Source organism: Patella vulgata, chromosome 7, assembly GCF_932274485.2.
Source record: "Patella vulgata chromosome 7, xgPatVulg1.2, whole genome shotgun sequence".
NCBI classification, from domain to species: domain Eukaryota; kingdom Metazoa; phylum Mollusca; class Gastropoda; family Patellidae; genus Patella; species Patella vulgata.
The window spans coordinates 34,324,019-34,350,380 of record NC_065885.2 but is presented as its reverse complement, the minus strand read 5'-3'; the positions used below and the strand labels follow the sequence as shown (position 1 = coordinate 34,350,380).

At 35.9% G+C, this 26,362-nt stretch overlaps 1 protein-coding gene across 5 annotated transcripts in view; it reads right to left on the bottom strand.

Annotated features, from left to right (window-relative positions):
* The window catches only part of LOC126827483 (uncharacterized), a 96,130-nt gene extending 72,676 nt beyond the window's left edge, over positions 1-23,454 (bottom strand). Inside the window, exons 1-2 of one of the 5 annotated variants that reach the window (XM_050556866.2) lie at positions 23,341-23,454; positions 8,949-9,120 (exon numbers count right to left, since the gene is read on the bottom strand). In XM_050556866.2, the coding sequence (XP_050412823.1) occupies positions 8,949-8,963 (15 nt within the window). In that variant the 5' untranslated portion in view covers positions 8,964-9,120; positions 23,341-23,454. Of the gene's footprint in view, positions 1-3,169; positions 3,452-8,948; positions 9,168-18,635; positions 18,735-23,340 lie in introns of those variants that run through there. The other 4 variants (XM_050556864.2, XM_056102234.1, XM_050556863.2 and 1 more) reach the window with 4 other exon arrangements.
* Between the last annotated feature and the right edge of the window lie 2,908 nt (positions 23,455-26,362).

Genomic DNA, 26,362 nt, shown 5'->3' with positions numbered 1-26,362 from the left:
ATAAATTTTGAAAGGGATTACTTAACCAGACTAAATAATGATCTACTTTGAAGTATAGTAAGGCTAGAATCTTCATTTACCAGTCGTTTACTCAAGCGTGTATGAATCTGCTAGTTTCTAAAGGATACACATGCAGAAAGCTTTTAATGAATTCTAAGAGTTCGAGAATTGTTACCTACTCTCAATATCAGTCTATGCAACCTGCTGTTTTAAATCTGATAGGTGATACAACGATAGTTTGCTTTAACATCGACATATGTACATCGCCATTTATTAAGAAAGGCCTTCAGCGTGAAATTAGTTGGAACGATTATCAGTGGGGGCTATTTGGGTTTAATCATGTCTATAAGAGGCTTATAAACAAGTGTGTCCGGGGGGCTGTCGAATATAATGCAGGTTATAGAGAAGAGGAATTCACATAATAACCTCCCTTCACGTCTAGTCCATCACTATAGTTTACTAAAATAACGGGCCTGTGACGCAATACAACAAATATTGTGACGTAATAGGACAATTATTTAAACGTAATGCACACAGGCGTCTGACGTGGCAGCGAAATAAGATAACAAGCTGACACCAGTTTATACTACACTGTATTTGTTATTTATTCCCCAAAACGATTTACAACCTTTGTGGAGTTATTGTCAATAAACTGAGCAAACAGGGTCGTCGTCAAAAGATGGATATCAATTTATAGCAACTGTTCTGGTGACATGGTTTGGAGAGGATCATAAATTTGACTTAATTTAGCTTCCATGTACGTCTACATGGTAGTCTATACATTAAATGTTTTGTCCATATATAAAAACTGAACAACGTGTACAATTAGTAAAACCCAAAGTTTAAGAATAAACACCCAATTCTCAGAAACGTTTGCAAACTGTAAAAGCTGGAATGACCCTTTGAAATAGCAATCAAATATATTATTTTTGATTTAAAGCTTACAGGTCAAGCAAAATGAGAAACAGCTGGATGTTAAGTGTCAAATTTTAGTTCGGTAAGCTCGGGCTCCTCAAAGAAAATACGTTTGTACAACCAACAGCTTGGCTTTAAAACATTCAATCGTTTACTGAAATTTTAATGATCAAAATAGTTTAGTTGACCACAATTCACTGTGGTAAATCGTATTTATAAATCGTACTGGTAGTTCTAAACTTCTACTACTTTGTGTTGAAGCAGATAAGCAGAACACTTTGGCCTTATTTCAAAACAAATATCTTTCGTTTCGGAATAGTCCTTCTCCAAAACCCGATTCGAAATTTGCATTAATTCAATTGACTACTGATCTGACCTCGGTTCTTTAGCGCCAGCTTCCTTGTCAGGGAAGAAATATCCCCTGATAATTTCACGATCTTGTGAATACTTGTGATATCTGAAGAAATGTGGACAGTTTCCTTCGTCAGATGACAGTATTCATTTCTCCAGTTACAAGTAAAGATTTAAATCGGGTGTCCATTTTAGTGATTTAAATTGCTCTTGTACGATGAGAGATTGAAATACAATGCGTGACAGCCTAAGCTTAATAGACCCACATAGAGATATCTAAAATCATAATGTTTTATAACTAAGCCACGATTAAATCTGTCAGAAGAATAGATTTATTTTCTACACTAAAACCTTGTGTTTAATATTTATTTTCCTATCCTTGTGGAAATCTTTGTATGAAAAGGACGTAATTTAGCCCTGTACCCGATAACATCAGAGTAGTTTTTTGAGAAGATATTCAAAGGAAAATCTCCTCATAGAAAGTGAGTCTAAATAAGCTGTTTTTATTGGCAAATAAAAAAAGCTGTTTTTTTCATCAGATTTCGTTTTATTTTTTCTAACACCGACGACACATTCAAACTTATTAAAGCGAAACGAATGAAGACAAATATAATTGAAGTCATTTCCATTCGGATCCACCTCGAGCTTCATCTCATCAAGTGTAGAATATACATCTTACCGTTGTATTTATTATACATCATAACAAGCTGGGCTCGTTTTAGTTATACAGTAATATTTGCTGAACCCCATGGTACTATTTTAGCCTTAAGAAGAAACAATATTTGCTAAGGTCAAAATGAATTGTAAATGGCGAAGTGTATATTTTAGTTTTGTCCACGCTCAGAATGGCCGGTACGTGCGGTGACATCATGTATATATTAACTACCAAGTTTCCCTCTTAGTGTAAAAAGAAAGAGTCATGTTAGCTTTAAAAGGAAATGTGAACAATGTCATCCTTCTTTATTATCTGAAGCCACAAGTATTAACTGTACAAATAAATATCACACACAACATGTATCTTTCACACTATGGGGGCATATTTTTTTTATCAAAAAGCTGTCCATTAAATGATCTAAAACCCTTTGATTTCGACAAAAAATGAGTTTAGAAGGGTTGATTTGTGTTGCCATTTTGATTGGTCATGTGACACGCTATAAAAGGTTACATTTTCTTGTCGAAATATTCTATTTGGTTCACCTATTAATTTTACTTTGGCTTTAACTATCGAATATTGAACTTAAAATCGGCTAAGGGCGTACACAGATTATGATCTCATTTTTGACCAAAGAGTACTATCATGAATTAGTGGGGTTTGAAGACTTTTTACATACAAACAAAAAATACAAAGAATGCTCCCAATTTCCTAACTTTAGGATAGATAAAACAAAAAAGAAGTAATTATAACAATGTTTTAATTTGGTGTATGTTTTACTAGATGATTGAACACTAGGGTTTCGATTGCCATTATTGTTAAATCTTTTTTATTTCTTTTTGAGTAAAGAATGAAAACCGAATATATTAGGTGAAATGCTAGTTTAATTTTTCTAATTCGAAAAAAAATGTCAAGCGTTCTTCAAAATTGATCTCCTAATTCATTTACAACAGCAGATTTGATGTTTGAAATGCTCTAGTAACATTTATTCTTCGACTGCGATAAGATAATCATCAGTGTTTGACATTTAGATGACAATTTTACCATCGATAAATTGATTAGTAATCGATGTTACAATCAATCCATCTATCAACTACGTGTTATACGTAATCGTTTTATCTATAGTAATTGTCAATAAAACGGCTAAAAAATCGAAAGTAGTCTACATGTTCTATACGCTTTTGGGTTATAAACACCATAACCTATAAGTAAAGGTCTTTGGTAAAGTTTAGTAGAATATTTCTATCTCACCTGAGCTAATATCAATGTAACTGCTAAAAAGGCGTTTAAATCCAACTCCATTGTGCAAGATAACAATAGCAGCTATATGTACCGTTATATGTCAGATAAACTTTTTAAAACTATGTCACATAATCCACACGCTAAAATGTCAGTTATCGAATGTCACTATCTGTATGAGTGCCACTGCGTATGAGGCAGGTTCATTTATGTTTTGTCTACATACAATACAGCAAACAGATATTTAGTATTTACGCGTATACCATTGGTTGAATGGCGTGTATATGGCTTTACTATACTATATGTATACTAAATATCAACACTACTGTTATCCTTTATCTCGTGAGCGCGTGAGCGCGTGAGGAAGCGCTGAGTGCGCATGCGTTTTGTCCATTATTTATTATTATTGATCATGGCTCCTTTGAGTTTTGCCGCATTACAGAAAGATGTAGACAATTGTTAACCAGGGAATACATACCTGTTTCACTGTGCTTGCAATTGTCTAACTGAGATAAGCGTTAAAGATAGGCGGCCATCACAATGAAAGGTGTTGGCCGTTTTGTTTCTACTAAGTAAATGCTTTTATAACTAACTGGCTTTTCGAACAAAGGTGTTAAAATATCAATAATGAGTCTGTCGCAAGCCGAGTTTTTATTAGTATAAAATGACTTCATATGTGTTAATTAAAAATTATAGCTGATTATTAATGTACATTCATTAATTAGTTGTATTTCTGGAGGTTATTGTATCAGTTCTCCATTGTGTACACTCTTCTTAAACTCGTCTTCCACCGCGGTTACCCATTGCCAGTGACGCAGGACAAGGACAGTGCCTAGTAGTTCAGATGGAACGAGAACCGAGGTACCGTGTAGATATTGGCGGGTGCGTAATAGAACGCTTGACAGTTGGAATTCGATATAAGAGTGCCGCTGTCCGAGCAAAATTTCCCTCATAGTACACTATATGGCCATTACCTGTCTTCATTAGCCTAGTTGGTACAAAAAAGTAGGATGTTAACCCCATTTCATTTCAGTTCTCAAAAATGGTTTGCTAAGTCACATATTACTAATAGACCACATATTCTAAGTCACTGGAATACATCCCTTATTCAATACAACAGTAGCAAGCGAGAAAGGTAAGAACACTCTGGCCCCGAGTTCACAAACCATTCTTAGACTTATGTTAAGAATTTGCTCAACTTAAAATCACTGTTTATGAAAAACATCTTTTGATCCAGAAATACAAAAAACTGCATATAGTTTCATATTGATGTATTTGATACATTAGAATAACAAAAGTTTTATAAAGGGCTATACTTTAGTTAAAATAAGGCAAACAATTTTGAGTACATTCTTAACTTATGTCTGAGAATGCTCTGTGAACTTGGGGCTTGTAGTTATAGAGTGAAAACTGGGCTAACACTATTGTTAACACTTAGCCGGGATAAGCGCATCGTTCCAGGCCGCGATAAAATTCAAGAAATTAAACACTTTACATTGCTATGCAATAACACTTCTCGAAACCGTGCCTGGCACTCTTTATAGAAAAAAATAAATTTAGTATTGGAGAAAAGGATCAAAAGGTCAAAGGTAATGCTAACATATGCACATAAATCCGTTCTGAGACCGGATTGCGTTTACACTACGAATATTTAATAGCCGGTCATCTGGCTTGCGATGGTGGGTTCGATCAATGAGTTGAGTGAATGTAGGGGGGTCGTCTTCTCATCCTGGTGGGTTTACGACTAGGAGTACTCCGTTTTCCTATACAGAAATGGCCCCTGCACAGGCGCTGAATATACTACAAAAAAAAAACGTTTCTGCGACATCAGCTTTGGTGGACTTGGACGTGAAAACCCCATACGAACAACGACATTTCTGAGAGAAAATACGCCACGGGAAACCAGAAGACAACCATGAGAGCCATCTACATACTACGGAAATAAGTAATACAATTAAACATCACCTTAATGAATGAATTACTTAAACAATTTATCCCTCCCCCACCCCTAAACATTAATTGAGCTATCCAAATCATTTTTCCGTATCAGCATGGGATCAAAACAACACGTATGCAAACGCACTAAACCACCCAGCTGCCCATTTCCCTACAATAAATTTAGACTGGCTTAATGTTTCAAACTTGTATTTTATTTGCAGAAATGAAATACTTATCGGAAGTAGGCATGAATAAAAACAAACATTGAGCTACCTACATGAGATATACCTGAGAGCATGTAATGCGTAATTCGCATTAACTTTTCAAACAAAACTTCAAACAAGAATCTGCAATTACTTTTAATGATATAAACATAAGATAGCCTACTACAGTATTAATAATTTCACCGTTGGGACAGAATACATTTCTGCCAACATTTCTGCATAGAAAGAAAGTAACCGCATTTAACGTCTTTAACGTGAACACAGCCATGGCTTCAAACGAATTACCAGTTCGCGTGCTTTCGATATATTAATGAAGTCAATGCTAACAAAAATACCGGGGACCACTTTTTACTACATGGAATTTAAAGATTATGATGTATATAAATATAGTATTCGATATCCTGACAATAACCGTATATTGTCATGTAACAAACTGAAAAACAGCTTTCTATTGTCATGTAACAAGCTGAAATACAAACGTTGGAAGCAGTTATAACACGCACATGAAAAACAACTAAAGTGGATTCTTATAAATAATATATAAAGCATTACGGGATAGGATGAACAATGAAATAAAAATAGAAAATCAGGTAACAGGGTTTTCTACCCGAATGCAGTTCAGCGAACTGTTTTTATGCTGCGTTTTATGAGACAGTGAATTGCTTTGGCTTAAATATTTGATCAGAAAGCGTTAGGATGTACATGGTGTTACAGTGATATTGTTATTCATTCCGTGTTTACCTTTTTATCTTCTGGAGGCAAATGAAATATTCATGACTGATTCCATTTACTAATGGCACGACTCTTGCTGTGGAGTTGTCTGGATTCTATCAGAATATCTAATGTCATTTCTATAGCTGACATATTATGTTGTGTATCTACTCACACCACATGCAAACTAACGGGAATTTCATGAATTAAAAATGAATTTATCTCGATACCGTCTAACTATTGATACCAAAGAAAGATAGATTAAGAGACGTGCTGATGAGAACAACAGGAAGATAGATTGAAAGATTTCTGCAGATGAGAACAACACAAAGGTAGACCATAAATTCAGATAGTACTGATAAGAACAACACACAGAGAGGACAGGAGAGTACAGCACAATATAGAACGTACATTAAGAGAGGACAGAGGAGAACAACACAAATATGGAACGTACATTGAAATAGGACAGCAGAACAAAACAAATAGGTAGAACATAAATTGCCCACATAAATGAGAAGAGATATCAAAATATACATAGATTAAGCATATCAACGGCACTCTGAACTACTTAGATCTAATGGGACTCTTAGTTTTGTGTTGCATTTCAGTATGATGATGGGAGGAAGGAGGCTATATCTATTTATCCAGTGGAAGATAATGAAAAGAACTAATAATTAACAATAATCACATCTTTGCACGCTAAAGCTATCGTTTGATTGTGATGTTACATTAAAGCAGTTTGGGATCTTTGGCAAAAAAGCGTCACGGTTCTGTAAGACTTCGTGCCATATCCATCGTCTTTGTGTAGTTTGTTTGTTTCGGTGTTTTGCATTGACGGTTAATGAATGCATAATCAAAATCGCTCCTTAGAAAAATTTGTGGGTGTTTTAAGAATTTGCCTTCAGCATTAAACATTTTCCCCGACATGATTTCAGATCATTGGAACTGTTTCATGTTCAGATACAAAGGAAGACTAAATTGATACAACCACGCAGCAGAACCCCAGGACGTTGACAAGTAACAAATAGTTTTTCAAAGTATTTAAAAATTTAATTCCTAGCTAGAAAAATGTGAAAAAAAAAAAAATATTTCTCATATTTTTTTTAATTCCTAAATACTGCATTCTAACCGTTCAAGAAGATAGTCCCTTTGATTTCTATTTTTTTCAAAAGAATTGATAATGGACAAAGATTAAACAGCGATCACTTTGATAGTTTTTAATATAAAGCTTTAACTCGTTTTTCAAGATGGACAAGAAGTTATCAATCATTATGACTCAGAGACGCGTGGAATATTTCAATATACATAAATTTAATGTGTGACATACACTAAATATGTATATGTTAAACTTCGTTATCATGAACTTAGTAATCTCGAAGACTTTGGACTATGTCGAGGTTCGCTGTCGGTCATCGAAATTTACCTACTAAATCATTCATTTTCCGTCTTATTACGAATATTTAGTTGAATGCAAATGAAATATGAGTTTCCATTGTTGACTTTCAATCTTTCAAGCCAAAATACAGGTCACCCACAATCAAAAGTACTCTGAACAAAAGCAGATATTGGTCCAAAAGAAACATTCTGGTCGAACGGATTTTCAAATCGTTGTGTATTATGCTTTATTTGATTTCATATTGCTATCTTTAGGCGTCTCGTAATATATTTTGTTTATACCCGCTTAAATCTACGGCAAGTGATTATACAACTTATATTATTGTATAAACTTTCTAAATTTCTTGTCTGCGATATCACCTCGGTGGAAGCGGACGTAAAATACAACTAACTACTACTACTTCTAAATTTCTTCGTACTTTTATTTAGAATATGTTTATCTGTCGTACATAGTGTAATACTAAAACATTTATTTTATGTGTGCTACCAAACATTCCCCAAAAACGTGTATTATAATATACACTCTGTCGCGGCAAATGACCTAACCCACTTCAAACAATAATTTCTGGGAACATTTATCTTATTATTATTGTAAATGGCCATAGTTCGACTCACTGTCAATCATTCTGTCCATCAAACTGACAATTATTTATGTATACATCCACAAACGACAATTAATTACAGATTTGTATCGTCAGACAGCAGGATGCATTTAATTAACGAATATTTATTTAGTGAGACGAAGCACTGAGTGCGATAGTAAAAAGCACGACTACATCGATGTAAGGGTTTAGGTGTTCTACATACGAAACTTACGCTATCTGTCTACAATCAGCTTCGCTTATAAACAAACATTTTAATTCCTACATCTACGATTTCAGTCGAAAACACTAAATATACCTCGAGAATTATCCTGCTTCCATTTTCATTTAATGAAATTGAACTGTTTATTTACTCTTTGTGTATAAAAGATGTAAAACGGATTCGCACCGCAAAACAAAATAGTACCCAGATGTTTCCATATGGCGACCATTTAAGACAGAGATCTATTTTCAAAGAAGATAGATCTTTGTGTTCATGATGGATGCTCTGTACATTTAATATAAAAACATTATGTTAATTTACTTCCTCACGTATTGGCATATAGACGTCGTATTTTAGATGTGTAGGATTTATGTCATATCTGATTTTAACAAAATGCCAAGAGGATGGCATCTTCCCAGTCAAGCTTGTTTCCGTTTTCTGTGTATTTCAAACTTTCTGTGACATACTAGCTGTTACGAGTCGACCTGCTATTGATAATGGTAACATGATTTTAATAGATGGTTTCAGCACACGAATAAACCAGTGTATCTTTATGGTCGATAGAATGTATTCGATAACTGAAACAGGATTGGTGGGAATGGCACAAGGAGTTGGGGACTCTCTCTCCCTCTCTCCGATAATTGTCAGCTACTGTCTTGTTACCAAAAGATAAAGAATAAAAACGTATTGCATAAGAAAATAAATTGAAAATGTCTTACCTTCGGCGTAGTCATTCTCGTGTTGGCTGTTTTAACGATATCCAACACAGTGTATGAAACAATTCACTTCAAATATTTTCCAGAGCTAGATATGTCGTGCTGAACTCGAACACGTATTAGTTATAATGTCATCCAAAACTATCTTCCGATACACCACAAGTGTGACGTCTACCTGTAAAGACCATGCATTATCCTCAAAAATGTTTTTTAATCGATCAACAAGACCGTTTTTAGACGGTTAAATGAACTCGCAACATGTTCCTTCTGGAAAAACTGTCTGGATGTACTTGACAGTTTTAAACTTTGACCCCCATGTTTGAAAAGCAATTGGTCACGTCTGCTGGTCTTAGTTGACTTGACACAAGAAACATTAACTGTCAGTCAATTTAAAAAACTAATATTTTTGGTTGCTCTCGACATTTTCACTCAAAATAAACTCAAGAGTTTCAAGTCGTCCCACCGATCGAGACCACATGTATCGCATATATCAGCTAGTCGTTTCGTTGGAGTTGTTCAACAATTTGTATTAATAAATATGACCGTTTTGACAGAGTTCAAAAGAGAAAGTTGATTTGAAATGTAAAAATGGGCTACCACACGATCCCAATTATTTTTCAGATTATAGAATATATAAATAGTCTGCGAATTAACATATGATGTCTTTCTCGTATTTTTTAATTGCCTACCACGTTATAAGTAGGCCCTACCGTCAATTCATCGGAAAATGTGAAAATTCAATTTTAATTTAATTACAGTTTTAAATGAGATTAGTCATATACCATCATACTCATCTTGATTGGCATGCCTAAGAAATAAATACACAAGTAGAAGGTACTATAAATTAATTACTTCGATTCCATCAGTGATACCTAAATCAAATGCAATCTACAGTGACCCGTCTCTTATATGAGAAGAAATTACGAAGCTAAGGTAAGGGTCCAAGCAGACAGTGAAATTAAAACAAAATTAAATTCTGAGACGCCCACTTTCTTAATAGCTATTGGATTATAACTTATTAAGGCTTCATGTAGTTAAATTCATATTTCCTGTATTCATTCATTTGGACCATCTATTTAAAAGTTGATTATTATTTCGACGTGGGTTTAATTTCGGTTGTCTTACACTACATGAATATCTAATTACCGACTCATTCGATGTCAAGTTGAACAAATTCTCAGACCTTGTAACGTGACCCATTCAGAAAATTTTGGAAACGACATAATATGTTATAGTACATACATGTACATACCTTTGTAAAACTGAAAAGTTATATGACTCTAGCATTGATATGGACTGACATATGACCATTTTAATCGAGGTACCCTTTCGCAGGTTTTGAAACTGCTATTATATGACTCGACTTTTGAGATCTGATTATATTCCTTCTTGTCAGTCTATATTCTTGAAATTATGGGGATTGTAAGGGAATGTTGTATAGATTAAGAATTTACCATCAAATTTTACAGAACAAGTACCATCAACTGTGTATGGAGTGCCTTAAGTGCCAAAACATTATATTTGTGCAAAAACATCAATATTTCGATACAGTGTAGAAATTTGACTACTCTGTATCAATGTATAATGTATCAATGGGTATTGTTTGAACAAACATTATTAAAGCCATATGTTTGTCGGTGTCTTGTAAAATTAGCTTTCAAAATAGACTCACTCACGAAAAAAGCTAAAATCCCCCTTTTTCAAACACCAACCATGTATAGGAGCATTCTATGAAAAAATATGAATATTTGGGAAAATTGTGCATGTACACGTGTCTATCAATGATGAAAGGCCCATATTTGATATTTCCCTCCTTCATTTTTTATTTTCATTAAATTTGATCAGCAAATTATGATTCTTTTCATTTTTTGCCGATTTGAATGGATTGATTATAATACTTCTAATTGTCTGATCATCATGAAATAAAACCCTCTAGAACATTTTGTACATACTTGTACTTAACAGTTATGCATCAATACCAGACGAAGAATGTGTGTGTGTGTGGGGGGGGGGGGGTACTTTTTTTCATTTTTTGCCGATTTGAATGGATTGATTAGAATACTTCTAATTGCCTGATCATCATGAAATAAAACCTTCTAGAACATTTTGTGCGTACTTAACAATTATGCATCGATACCAGACAGGAGGTGAGTGTGTGTGTGTGTGTGTGGGGGGGGGGGGTACCATTAATTCTTGATTCAATATCAAAAATATGGAAAATTCATGATTTTTAACATGTTAATATACTTACATTTTTCGCCCATTTGAAAGGATATCACCCCAATACTTTAATTATCACAAAATCACACCCTGTGAGACCAAGTTCATGACTATGCGTGGCTTCTATAACTTGTATTTTAATTGTTTTCCTGTAATCCTCTAATTATGTATACCCCAAAGATATGGCTTTTAATAGTGTTTGTTAAAACAATACCCATTGATACATTATGCATGCGATAAGTAACAACTTCTAATATAGTGCAGTAAAATTTCTATACTGTTTCGAAATATTGATTTTGTTTTTTGCACAAGTATCAATTTTTGGCACTTAGGGCACTCCATACACAGTTGATGGTACATTGAATTTGGTCTGCGAAATTCGATAGCAAATTCTTAATCAATATTAATATTCTCTCACAAACCCCATAATTTCAAGAATATTGTCTAAATACAAGATATAAAATCAGTACACCGAAATCGAGTCATAGAATAGTCTTTCCAAAACTTGTGAAAGGCCACATCTCAGTCAATATTAGTGCTAGATTTATAATAACTTTGTTGGTTTACATAAATTTCTATGTCAATTACATATATTTTTTTCACTATATTCTGAGGGGGTCACGTTACAGACACTTGTCCTCTTGACATGGAATGACTCTACCGTACTATTTTTTTTTTATCAAATTATTGTTCTATTAAGCACTGCGAATGGGTAAAAGCCATCTCGGCAAAACCAAAGCCTCTGTCCATTGACAGGAAAAAGATGTTGATAGATTTTGCTATGATGTAAATGTAGATAACCTCAATTCAAAAAGAAACCAAATTATAGTCTAATTTTAATTAGGACGTCTTTTAATTAAATTCGTGGGGGTTTTGTTGTTGGTATTTTTGTATACTGGCTAACCAGATAGTTTGATATCAGTCGACTTTCTATAAACAGAGACATAGTAAGCATTCTGGTGTCAAGGTTTTAATGAGATTGACAAACGTGTTTCATTATGTTGATTATCTCTCTCTTGTAATATATATTTACCTGTACATCGGGTATATTTACTTTTACCTGCTAGATATTTACATTTAACCAGGTAACTATTTACATGTGAATAAGACAAGGTGTCAGACCTCTCACAGTAGAACAAGATGACTGTTTCTTCTTGCTAATTGCATAACATTTTTCAACATGTCTCTTAAACCATACAAGCCCATGGGCCAGTTATAATTTTATAAAGGGAATACGTCTAAAAACTTTTGTTCGAGAAGACGATCTATGAATAATTGGATGCAGACCACCAATTATTCCCCCAATTGGCTATATATACTCTCAAAAAATGTAGGGGATATTCAGAAACAGTACAAAACTGCGGAAATGCACTGCTGTTTTTATTAGAAGTACCAGTGTATGTTAATAACAGGCCAATTGCCTACACGTGAACATAAACAGTTCATATGGGCGGCTTATCTGGCGGCCCCATTTCACTCTCAAAGAAATACACGTCAAAAGTGAAAATGGACTTTTTTGATTTTTGTCTTAATAATGAGTATTTGCTGCACCAATCCTCAGACATTCAGCAGTTCGTCGTGGCATGCTCCTAATCAACCGTCCAATCACGATTTGGGGCAATCTGACCCACTCCTCTTGCAAAATGCCACCGCCAATTCTTGCAGAGTTGTCGGTTGACGTTGACGTCGACGAACACGTCTCCCGATCAAATTAAACGTAACACACTAAAGCAAAGATACGCTAAACAGTAAATCTTATGCAAGAACCGATAGGAAAGCAAACATGGATAGATAAACCAGCACGCGACTGTTTTCATCAACCCTTCCTTAAGGTGTCAAATTTGACAATGAACCCCTCCCACGTGTATGGCGCTATTGCGTGTCACATGTGCAGCTCAGTGGTTCTGTTGGGGCGATAAGTTCTTCATCTATGAACATACTCTCAAAGCATGTCAAGTGTCCATGACTATTTATCATATAACAACCGGAATAGGTAATTGGATTTCAGTATCCCCTACTTTTTTGAAGAGTATAGTTACTGCTAGTTATAGTTTTTTGTGTGGGTTTTTACGGGGGTTGCAAAGGGTCTTTTTAGTCTGCTTTTGGTGAATATTCATGGTATTGATGCGGAACGAGAGTAGGGTTACGACGTTGATTACTGTAATCTGTTCGGTGGATAGTTACATCTCAAATAACAATTTCGAACCCAGACAATATTAAACGTTGTTACATCTTAACCCAGCGAAAATTCAAGAACAGTTGGGAGCCGGACAGGAAGACAAAAATTAACATTAAAAGTGTCAAAGTAGCCAAATTAATGGTCGCATATTTTCGTAATTCAATAACGGTAATCCGAAAAGCTTATACTGTTTATGCCTTTTTGCCTATAGGTAAAGAAAATATAACGGTTCTTTATATGGCAAATCGGACTTAATACAAATTTTTAAATAAGATACAAGTGGGTGCAGTGATAAGATCTACATGTATACTCTAGTATAGCAAGGGCATAAAACATAAGATTCGTTTATCTAATAATTGGAAGGTATGGTGGTGGTGGGGCGGTGACGGTGGTGGCGGGCGGGGGGGTCCGGTGCCTTAACATCATTTACCATATGTATTTGAAATATACTATTCAAAAAAAGTAGGGGATATTTGATTTTTAAGTGTTATTAAAGTCACCTAATGAAACTGACGAAGAAACAAATGACAAAATGAAATGAAGTTCACATTCATCGATTTATTCCAAATGATCGTTAGACTAAGTAAGGCACAGACTGACCATTATAAGGGTAAAATGATACCCGGGGTCAAACAGCAAAGTTACCACAGCATCACAACCAAGTCAGTAACGGGTAAATCCTCCTCTGTTTGCCAAACAAGCATTGATCCGACGTGGCATACTCCTAATGAGACGTCTAAGGTCATTTTGGTCCAGATTGTCCCATTCCTGTTGCAACGCAGCAGCAAGTTCTTGGACATTGGCAGGACGTTGTTGACGTTGACGTAACCTCTGTCCAAGCATGTCCCAGACATGCTCGATGGGGGAGAGGTCGGGACTCAGTGCTGGCCAAGGTAATGTGGTGATGTTCTGTTGTTGGAGGTAACCTGTAACGATCCTGGCCCTGTGACATCTTGCGTTGTCATCCTGGAAGATGAAACGGCGGCCATGACGTCGTGCGAACGGCACAACATGGACTGCCAAGATGTTGTCCCGGTAGTACTGGCCTGTAACACGCCCTGCAAGAACATGTAAAGCCGTTCTTCCAGCAACAGTGATGCCTCCCCACACCATAACAGAACCACCCCCAAATCGATCATGTCTGATGACGTTAACGTCTTGGAAGCGCTCGTTTCGACGACGCCACACCCTCCTACGTCTGTCCAAAAAATCAACAGTGAACCTTGACTCATCTGAAAACATCACATTGCTCCAGCGTCGATTATCCCAGTGTTGACGATCCCTACACCAACGACGTCTTGCCTGAATGTGATGATCTCTCAAACAAGGGATCACGCGAGGACGTCGGGCGCGAAGGTGACCCCTATGCAGTCGATTCCGAATCGTCTGGCCACTCACTCTCACACCAGTGTCTGTTTGAAGACGAGCGCTGATCTGATTTGCTGTGATGACACGATTTCTCAAGGCCAAGGTACGGATAAATCGATCCTGGGCTTGAGTTATCGCCCTTGGTCGACCTGAGCGTGGTCTGTCCTGTACAGATTGTGTATCACGGTATCTGGACCATAGCCTGCTTATGAAAGACTGAGAAACATTCATCGTCCGCGCCACAACCGCCTGTGTTGTGCCGATCTGTAGCATGCCAAGGGCACGTAACCTTTCATTTTGGGTAAGCCGACGCATATCAAAATTTGTTTTCTGGTCACTAAAACAATTAAACTGATGTTTCCACCCTGGAATTCAATGCCACAATGACTGTAACATTCAAAGTCAGAGTCGTGCAAATCTTGGGTTGGACCCCCATGATGATCCCGAGCATCACCTGCATTCCATGCGGTAGCTATTGGTGCGTTTGGGCGTCACATGTAACTGGAAATGTTTCTTCTGTTAGGTTCTATAGTGACTTTTTTCGTAGTCATTTGCATATTTTAGTATTATGCCCCCAAAATCAAATATCCCCTACTTTTTTTGAATAGTATATGTAATCATAATCCCATACGTAGAATATAGGTGTATCAACAGCAAGTTTACTTGCCTACAGAGATAAATATGGTTTAAAAAATAAATGATTGAAAAACATACGTATTATTGAATACGTGACGGCGAAACATTGAAATGGCGCTGGAAAAGGGGGCAAACCGGATACATCTGAGATTAAACTAGATAATTCTGCGTTAAAGATTCATGATGTGCAATGTTATAACGCTCTGTGATATTTTCTTCAAATACACTATATGCCAATTTTATAGCTGGTTGGCCACAAGATTTCTCTCTGGATATTTACGACTGGATAAGGCTTATGAATGTTACGATAAATTTTAATCAGGTGTATCAGGTCTGACAACAAAACAACGAATAGAAATTCCTTATATGAATTAGGCGCGCACGTTAAGAAGTCTTGAATATTTTTTTCTCGAATAGCTCAACAGTTTGTGGAAACATGTGTTGCTTCTTTAAATAATTATATCATTTCACTCGCATAAACAAGAACACGCTACCGGAAACCTGATGATGGGAGATTAAGTAACATTTTCTATTATATATATTTTAAACCTCTAAAATAACAGAAATGGATACAAATCAAGACTGTAGACACGTTTAAATGTACTTAACCTTCGTTCGTTCCCGGTGTTTTACGTCCACTTCCACCTAGAGTAATATCGTAGACAGTGTCCTTAACATATATGTATAATAAATAGTGGCTGATATAAATAATGAATTGAAATTGGGTTTAACCTCCTAGTTTTCGGCACCAACTGGGCCAATGAAGACGGGCATACCCTACACAGAGTGCTATGCGGGATACTTTTCCCGGTAAACGGCCTTTGTAGAATTCTAACTGTCAAGCAAACTTGCATATGCACGCCGACTTGTAGACGGACCCTAAACGCTGTTTCTTGGAAAGGGGGCGTAGGCAATCTGGATAATCCCAATAAACTTCCTCGGGTAACATAGGGATTCACCAATGTCCAAAGAAACACAAATATAATAGTATTGACCCCGAAGGGTGTTTATATATGAGGACTGTTTGACAAGCTGTACTGAATAGTCTAAAACCCAAACTAGACCTAAATATCCTCACTCCTTCCAAAATGCCACTAAATGTGAGAGGGATGCTGTCTCGTGGTAATTTAATGTAGCTGCAGCAGTATTCCCCCCTTAGGTTTAGATTTAGTTCCGACACTAGGTAGCCTATATCAATTTTGTGAGTTCCTCAAATTGTATCATTTGTTCTCGAATATTACATTACTAGCAGGATACCCGGCTTCGCTCGGGGGTCATAACTCCGAAACTGGAAGTGGTAGACTAACGCCACCTGGTCTATGTTACTCCCCGGTCCGAGCTACCCCTATACCCCAAATTTCAGACTCGGGCCAGACCTAGAGCAGCCGCCAACCCCGAACAGACCGGCTTCGCTCAGGGGTCATAACTCCGGAAGTGGTAGACTAACGCCACCTAGCCTATGTTACTCCCCGGTCCGATCTTCCCCTATACCCCAAATTTCAGACTCGGGGCAGATGTAGCCGCCAACCCCGAACAGACAGACTTCGCTCGGGGGTCATAACTCCGAAACCGGAAGTGGTAGACTAACGCCACCTGGCCTATGCTACTCGCCGGTCCGAGCTACCCCTATACCCCAAATTTCAGACTCGGGACAGACCTAGTGTAGCCGCCAACCCCGAACAGACAGACAGACAAACGACAGTCACAAATATATATATAGAAGATAGATAGGCTGAGTTTGGAATGTGGTATTACATTTAAGGATACTAATATATTTTATATCATAACCACTATATTTTTGTAAAACCTCTTCCTGGCAACCCAATTCCTGCTTAATTCCATTAGTCCACAGTCTGGCAGGTAATGACCGTGTGGTGCAATAGGAGAACGGCCTCTTCCTTTTGTAGCACACTAATTAAAAGTCTTAACCTTAAGCAACGTGACCGAATGGTCTAACGCAAGCGCATTATGTCATAGGTACTGTATTCTCCGCCCCCCCCCCCCACTCCCACTGCTGAAGATTATTGGGCTTAAGAGATTATTGAAATAAAGATAACCCATCAATTAGTCCAGAAATGATTTAGTTTGTTTTGGGTGACCGTTGAACTCGCCGTTCATTCTAAAATATATAGAAGCATTTTGTAATTTTGGCTGGTGTCGCACGCGGAGCAGAATAATTAATTATACTTTACTGGAACACCTGATAATACATCACCATGGGGGCTATTCGTTATTTGTTTTATTTTAGGAAGTCTACCGATTGTTTTAGTTTAGTTTCAATGATATTTGTAAAGTTTTGCACACTTATACGTGTTACATACAATAGTTTGTGTTCATGTAGGAGGAAAGAAAGGAGAGGAGTCAACATAGGCCTAGGTTGTTCCCCAATCCATTTTCAAATGAAATAAAATATTGTCCACAAAAAAGGAGGGGTATTTTCCAATTGAATTCACTAGTATGAGAGGAAAACAAGGTGTTTTTAATTGAATTATTCATTTTTTCACCCTTACTACAAGAAGACACACTTTGTGTTCTCTTTACTATATAGAAAAATAGCAGTTGGAGAGTGTACCTCCCCATCAAATGTAGTTTTTTTTATGTATAACCTGTATTAAAATAAACACCCCAGGCGATATACCAAACAAAACTTCTATTGATATTTATAAATAACCTGCCTATTGAATGAAAGATTATTCAGAAGAATTCAAGCAGCAATTCATTGGACACAAAACTATATTGAAGATGTTTATCTCAAAGGTATGTCGCTACCATAAAGATGACTCATTTCGATCAACAGGTGATTTTAGATATTTCTTTCGTCTATTAATAAAAATGATTTCAATGAAAGGTATTGTAATGGGTGGGTGGCTGAAATATATTACAACAGAAGTCTTATTCTCTCAGAGAGAGAGAGAGAGAGAGAGAGAGATGAACATTCACTCGACACAAACTAGTTTATTTAGGGGCTAACATAGTAGGCTGCAGCGACCCTACTCCTTGCCTTGACTCATTGCGGGAGAGAGAGAGAGAAAGAGAGAGAGAGAGAGAGAGAGTATCGTCCGCTCACCACATTCGGGACTAACAAAGTAAAGGCGATCCTAGCATTTGACTCATTGACATTAATTTTGACCACACGAGATTTGTGACCTTATGATGTATTGTGTAACCTATATAATATTACTATAATTATATTAACCTTTATAAAATATTTCCAGTAAATTAATATACTTTATTATATTTATAGATTTCATAGATTTGATTATTTTTATATATTCTCAGAGACTTACCTTGTATTCAAAATATCACCAAAATCTGTGAACTAAACTATGTACGCGTTGTCTATCCTCCGATATAAATGACTGCATTAACAATAAACACTCTTTGTGCGTTCTTATTCAATATGACGTTCACGAACAATACCGCACGGCCCTTAAAATCTGTGACCCGGAACGATTCAGCCCCTATTGGATCCCTAAAACCCCATGAAACGCTGTCAGGTTTTAGAACATACATACTAGACAAATACTTTTTTAAACCAAAACATTTAGATTGGTTATAATTTATGTGTTTTTCAAATCTTTTGGTAATCAGATATCTATTTTTAATAAAAGTAATGATGAATGATTTTAAAATTACCTGTGGACATTTAGACGACTGCCTTGTGTATGTAAACGTACCCTTATTTGATACCGCTGCGATTTCATTACCCAAGAAAGCAAGTGATCTGGAAAATGGTGTGGAAATCCAACGTACTAAATTTTTGTGTGTGTTTTATAAAAGGTATAATAGTCAGATTTTAAAGTAGCTAAGTCTCTAACTCAATATCACCCAAAGTCATACACGTTGAAAATACGAATTATTTGTCCATTTAATCAACATTGATGTGATCTTACAGGGAAAAGACAGGCTTCTGATATCCAATATTTAAGACAAAATAAACATTTTACCATTGGTACACGAATCGTGTACCATAGTGCGTTTTAGCGTCATTTGCAACAAGTGACCAGAAAGAACGAGGCTAGACATATTCAACTGGAGAACCTGCTCAATAGACTGGAATAACCAGACGCTAGAAATTGCTATAGGGTCGAGACACAGACCGTATTTCGCTGCACATAACTGATTTGAAATTAAGAGTCAAAACGGAAACAATTGAATGTAAATCAGTTTATATACAATCAGATTACATTATTATATGCGTTGCGACCCATTTGGGTCAATTCCTAGGTCCCAAATATTAGCGATTTAGCTCCTTTAAACATATTTCCGAAATCAAATATGTACTGTTCTAAAGACTAATAATATCATATAATTAAGAACAGCTAAGTATAAAAAATTTTTTTTATGAAGAATGGAATGGCCTATATGAAAAATAAATTATTACTATAATTGTTTAACACAATTAGTGAAGTCTCTGACCGATATGACTAACTTTTCGGCCCTTATTGTTTTTTTTATGAAAATATTGTGATTGTGTATGGTTGGGTCTGCAATAATCGTAATCGTAAGATTATAATTTCATAAAATAAGATTGAGTAATATCAGTTTGTTCATTTAGATTCAATCTCTAAAATTTTGTCAATGTCCGATACCTGTTTACAATTTGATTTTGACACAGTCTAGAGAACATAATCACCCATTTTAGAAATATCATTGTCAAATTATGTGTTTCTAGCAACATCATTTGGTATATAAAACAAACAAAAAACATCAGAGAGCCGAGAAGAAACTAATTTAAAAACCTTATATCTCACAAGCTAATTCTCGAATTTGACTGATTTTTCTACCAGCTAACAAAAGAATGTATATCATAACTTGTTCAAGAAGTGTACACAAATTTAGATAATGATTTTTAGAATACATAATTTCTTTTACAAATTGAGCATATAAACGTGTATATATTCTCAATTTCTGGAGAATTAGTGTATTGAATCAGATGGGCACACAATCTAACAATTCTTGTTGTACATTGATATCTTGAGCAAATAGTTTATACCATTATCTTAGATAACGCTTTAAGAAACTGTATTCGCTACGTTTTTAGTTCAATATATTTTATACAGGACAAAGAGGCATATTATCATTATAGGCTTAATCTGTTTTATTATGAATAAAAAACGATATTTATATAGTAATTTTCCTAGAAACTTGACTTAGTCTTTAGAAATAACTGTATTACAAGGTGAGACCTGCTAGGAATTTATAAAACACCACATTATAGATTGCCTATGTAACAGCCATAGATAACAGACGCATAAATTGTGAATAATACAATAATATGATGTACACGTCAAAGCTCGGAAAGTATGTTGCATAGATTTTATAACGGATAAATTTATACAACCAGAAAATGATAGCGTAAAGATAAGAAAAACTATATAAAAAAATGACAGATTTTAATATAGATATGGAAACATAAAGATGCAGTTTTACAATATGTTAATCAACGAAAAATACATATTGTCTAAAGAAAGAAAGGAAATGGTAAAAAAATAACAGATTTCATTATCGATACATAACAAAAAGCTGTTTATCAAAATATAATTCATAAAAATTACCGTGCGAATAGATTGTAATATTATAGTCATGCTTCTGGACGCAGTAAAATATATATTCAATTGTGTTATGCAGGTATGATAACATTTATTTTGATAAAAAATCTGCCACTTCGAGTTACACAATAAGGACATTAATAAAATAGTCAACACTCGGACAAATCAATAGTGATTGTGTGGGTTGAATAATGATATTTTAAATTCGGATGTATATATACTCTCAGCGAAGTTGAATAAAAAGAGAAACATATTGTACTCATTACAAGGGTTTGCCAACCCACTCATTTGCCTGAAATGGGTATTTTTGAAACCACTACAAGAAAACATTTATTACTAAACATAAATTAAAGAGAACAAGCCAACAGTGAGGCTGATGTCCCCCGCCGAGATCCCCAAATAAATAGATGACACATGTTAATTAATCGCACATCTATTTTTTTCAAAAGTATCAAGCAATCAAACTGATTATCAACTATACACTAAGTCTCACCACTCTCTATCAGATAGAATCAAAGTTATCTTGTCCCAAAGCATCGACCAAGGAAATTGCTTATCTCTGCTTAGCTTTAGCTCGATATGTTAATCATTAAACTCAGTCAAGATGAACATCTACATCAAGTTTAAAAATTCTAGCTCAATTAGAAGCAGAGTTGTTAGGTTCCAAAGTCTTGACCAATCAAAATGCTTATTGCTCCTTAGCCTAAGCAGACAATTCTCATCATATCGTGTCCCAAAGCATCAACCAATCAAATTGCTTATCTCTACTTACCATAAGCAGAAAATGCTCATCTTCACCCGCTATCAATGCATTGACCTCATAAACACCTACACCAAGTTTGAACATTCTAGCTCAGTTAGAAGGAGAGTTATTGTGTTCCAAAGTCTCGGCCAATCAAATTGGTTATCGCTCTGCTTACCCTGAGCAGAAAATGCTCAATATCGAACTTAGTCAAGGTATTGATGTAATGAAACTATACACCAAGTTTCATCACTCTCACTTAATTGGAACTAAAGTTATTGTGTCCCAAAGCATCAACCAATCAAATTGCTTATCTCTGCTTACCCTAAGCAGAAAATGCTCACCTTCGAACTCCATCAAGGCATTGACCTAATAAACACATACACCAAGTTTGAACATTCTAGCTCAATTAGGAAGAGAGTTATTGTGTCCCAAAAAGTGTGACGGACAGACAGACGGACAGACAGACAGACGGACGAACCCATTTTAATAGTCCCCTGCTTTCTTCGAAAGGCGGGGGACAAAAAAACTAATAAAATAAACAGTAATAATAATTTTAATAAATATGGTTAGATAAATAAATAAACAAAAATGTAAGCTTATATAAATAAATTTTCCTTGTTCACATTAAACACTTTTCCTGAAGTTATTCCCAGAAATAGGGAAGACGATGTCTTCTTTGAGAACTAAACATTCGGTCACCAGAATATTTGGGAATTAAGAAAAGCCTAACTAGTTAGGGTCAATTTCAATAAGGAGTAAATGGAAACACAGAATTCAGAAGTTTGGAGGAGAAATACATTATAATATAATGCACATGTCCATAATATCATACATGTTCACATAATAAAATAGATTTTTCGACTGACTCTTAATATTAGAGAACGCAGATGGTATCGATGCAACATTATTGCACAAACCGACACTTACTTTAATTACTACAATAGAATTCTGCCAACTAAAACAATGCTTCACAAGATATTGGAATTATATTTAAACATTGATGTGTTCGAGCGCCAATTAGTCTACAGAACAGATCCTGGTCTTTGCCATTAGCTCAACAGATATTTCATTTATTACTTTGTAAAGTTCTTAAACAGCCATCTTTTAAATGAATAATGTGTTTAGCATATCAATTATTGACCTGTCGACAATAATTTGCGACTTGTGTTTAAGCGAAATATTCCAGATCAGTACCCTGGTAACCAGGGTTTAATTGGCGTGTGGTTGAAGCACCGCCATTAGACATGTATTCGGCTACTGGATTCTTGCTATAGCTCGCGTGTCAAGATATACGATATCAAAAGGTAAATGAATTTATTCTGATATCAACAGGGGGAATTTATAGATATCGCAAATCATTAACTACAAAATTTTATCTTATGAACACTTTCACCCCACTACGACCCCTGATATACGAGACATAAATGAAGAGTAGATCTGATCAACTGGACAGGTGATGAAACAAATACCTGGCAGACAAGATGCAGATCTAAATGCGTGTATACATTGCATTAGCAGTTACACATAACACGGTTATACCTCACATAGCAACTAATTTAAGGATGGTACTTTCCCATATCAACCTTCTGTAAAGTCATTGATATTGAGATATTATTACTGTCTCCAATCACCCCAGGCTTTGAATTTCACTTGTACAAGGTAAACAGGGGTTGATATTGTATAACTATTACTCACAAGTTCACTAATATCTGGCGACGATGTGTAAGTCAGGCATCCACATATTTCTACGGTTGTTATTCGAAATAAAACCTCATACCATAGGTTTATATGTCGATAAGCAGCCTGGAAAGTGGCTGGTTGCTATATGACTTACACACAAGGATACGTTCTTTAAAATGGGTGAATTGATATTTTCTTTAGCAATAGGTGACGGTCGTGCTTTATGCTGTATATGTTAGAATTATAGCACAGTTTGCGTTCATTTGACCCGACCTGTTCACTCAACAAGCCTATAAACAGATGCTTTGTCTTAATCAAATTGGAGCTTCAGTCAGACTTCAGACAAAACCAGAACTACTGTAAATTAGTTATTTTATTTTAAGGGCACGGGTCGACACATTGTGAAACCGCAATTGAATATAGGTCTGATGTTCATTATATTGGGGATTACGGGTATATTCACACACACATAGTTACGGAAACACAGTTTCCCGAAGGTAACGTGTCACAATAGAGGCATCTTCCTGAAGCAACGACTGCGAGTTTTACAACATCTGGACGTTGCTAGATTACTTCACAATTCACGAACTTATAGCTACGTTATCTACAGGCACGTGAACAGTAGCGTCCAATCAGAGGTTGTGACATAGCGACGAAAACCTTGACATTGAACGAACCTCGAACTTTAGAACTCAATTATCACAGGTAGACATTTATCTTGAAAGCGCGAGACTTGGTATACGCGACGATCGAGGTTTCTGTTAGGCTCACAAGCTGGGCTTGTACCCAATCAAAATTAGTGCCGAAATATACAGGGTATTACGTGAAGGCCTTGATAAGATGTACGGAGTTAAAGCGAGATCAAGCCTTCTATAGAAGATGCAATAGAGGTTGTGTTGGGCGCTGTACTCAAAGCCAGGATTTTTCTAGTTGTATTTATAAATATTGGTATTATTTATTCTACTTTTCATTTCATTTTCATTTTGACATTCAGGCCATTCTATGACTTCTGTGGAAACTGTGTGCCATTACGGGGACTTTATCAATTTAATATATTTGAGATTGTATGTATTTTGTTCTGAAACAGTTGCTGTAGCTTTATATACCTGTGTTTTAAAATACATAACCTACACTTAAACTGATGCAATCAGCTATTTTTATTTCCATGGCATGAATTACACAGATATTATGATATTATATGTCTCCGACAGCTATTCATACAGTAGCTTATTTTCTTTCCATAGTTAAATGGGTCATATTTAGTAACCAGGTTTTTTGTTCCAATGTATACGTTTAAGACATAATTATATAAATTTGATAGCAAAAAAAAAATCAAAAAATCTCATTATTGGTTTAAACTCTTAAGTAGTGGTAGTGACGAAGTCATCTTTTCAATGGGAGTGGTATTTGAGAGAACATTTAATATGCCAGGAGAGTAGATAGCTTATGTTAGGTTATGATTGCGACTTGGAAATTAACATAAAGTACTCGTCGAATGGCTATGGCGGAGACAATAAGTGATTAGCGTATAAAATTAGTACGAATGTGCTATGGATCCCCCTGTCCATAATATCATATAATAATGTATTGAACGTTAAATCTGCAATAAACAACATCACTATGGACCAGAACTGAACATGACGTAATCTCCGCCATTTTGAAATTGTGTCGTCATATGAAAAAACATGTCCGTCAATTTATGTACAATTGCCCAAGGAACAAGAATTGAGCGTACTTGAATTGGTGGAGTCTTGGACTGTTTTCGACGTTCACAAGAAGAAGAAGAACAACAAGATGAGTAGCGATTAGGGCCTAATTCTTGGTCCAAAATGATGTTAGTTCCGGTATGACCTATCGTTGTAGCACTAGGTGCGTGATGTACTGGATGTTTTGTTTTACCTTGTTTTCTTGTCTGATCAGGTATTGGTGTCAATAATCTTTCACAATCTCAATTTACAACACATCGTCTTTGGATAACTTACACGAGAGCTGAGCTGACACCATAGTTGTTTTAATAGCGCGTAGACGTTACCAATGGACCAGTAGCAAAGAACTTCACTTAAATGAAGAAAAATGGGATGTTAAATCCTATTTCATTTGATTTTCTTTAAGACGTTAAACATCGTAATAAATTAAGTTTCTGGGTTAACAATACAGTTAATGTTTAATAGCCCTAACTGACACACTTTCTTAAGTTAATTTGCATAACTATAGGCAGATTTTCTAGATTAATTAAAATAGATTTGTATTTATATTCTTAATTGGGCGGTAAGACTTTGTGATATTGCTTCACCTGCATATCTGTTGGCACATACAGGTTAAGGCCCGGTCCCAGTGGCCGATGGACACAAAACGTACGCAAAAAGGACACAGCGGAAGAGCAAACTTTCGGGGGTGGCTCTAGCCGTTTTCATCGCCTCCAGAAATGGACAAAATTGACGAAAATTTGCGCGAAAACAGAACGGAAAAAAACGAACGTGGGAAGTATGTAGCGGGGATGTTAAATGGATGTTCATCGGAAGCCAAGCGGATGGAAGTGGATGACAGCTCCGAAGGGGTTAGGCAAACTCCAGACATCCTTCAATATACCAGATACATCCCAGATACAAACGCTTTGTCCGTTTTGAAAACTTTATATACGAGATGCATACGCTTACATCCTTTCTATTTCCGTGCTACTAACGGTGTATAGACGTTCCATGTACCTTATCTTTCCTCTATCTTTCCGTTTTCAGCTGGAGCGGATGTGAGTTGCGAGGATGCCCAGAGGATGCAGAGGGGATACAGTGGACGTTTAACGGATGATAACGGACATGGAACGTTTGGTGCTCGTATATGTCGCGCATTTACATCGTACACGACAGAAAGTTCATCCGTGATAAAAGTTTTGTGCAGCTCAAAACTTTTTGCGCGGCTGAAATCAAAGTGAACGGATGCTCGATGCATAGAGCGTATGAAACACTTATGCAATGAGTACACAACGGATGCATCGCGTTTTCAAATGGAGGGCACGTTTTTTTCCCCGTTTTACATCCTA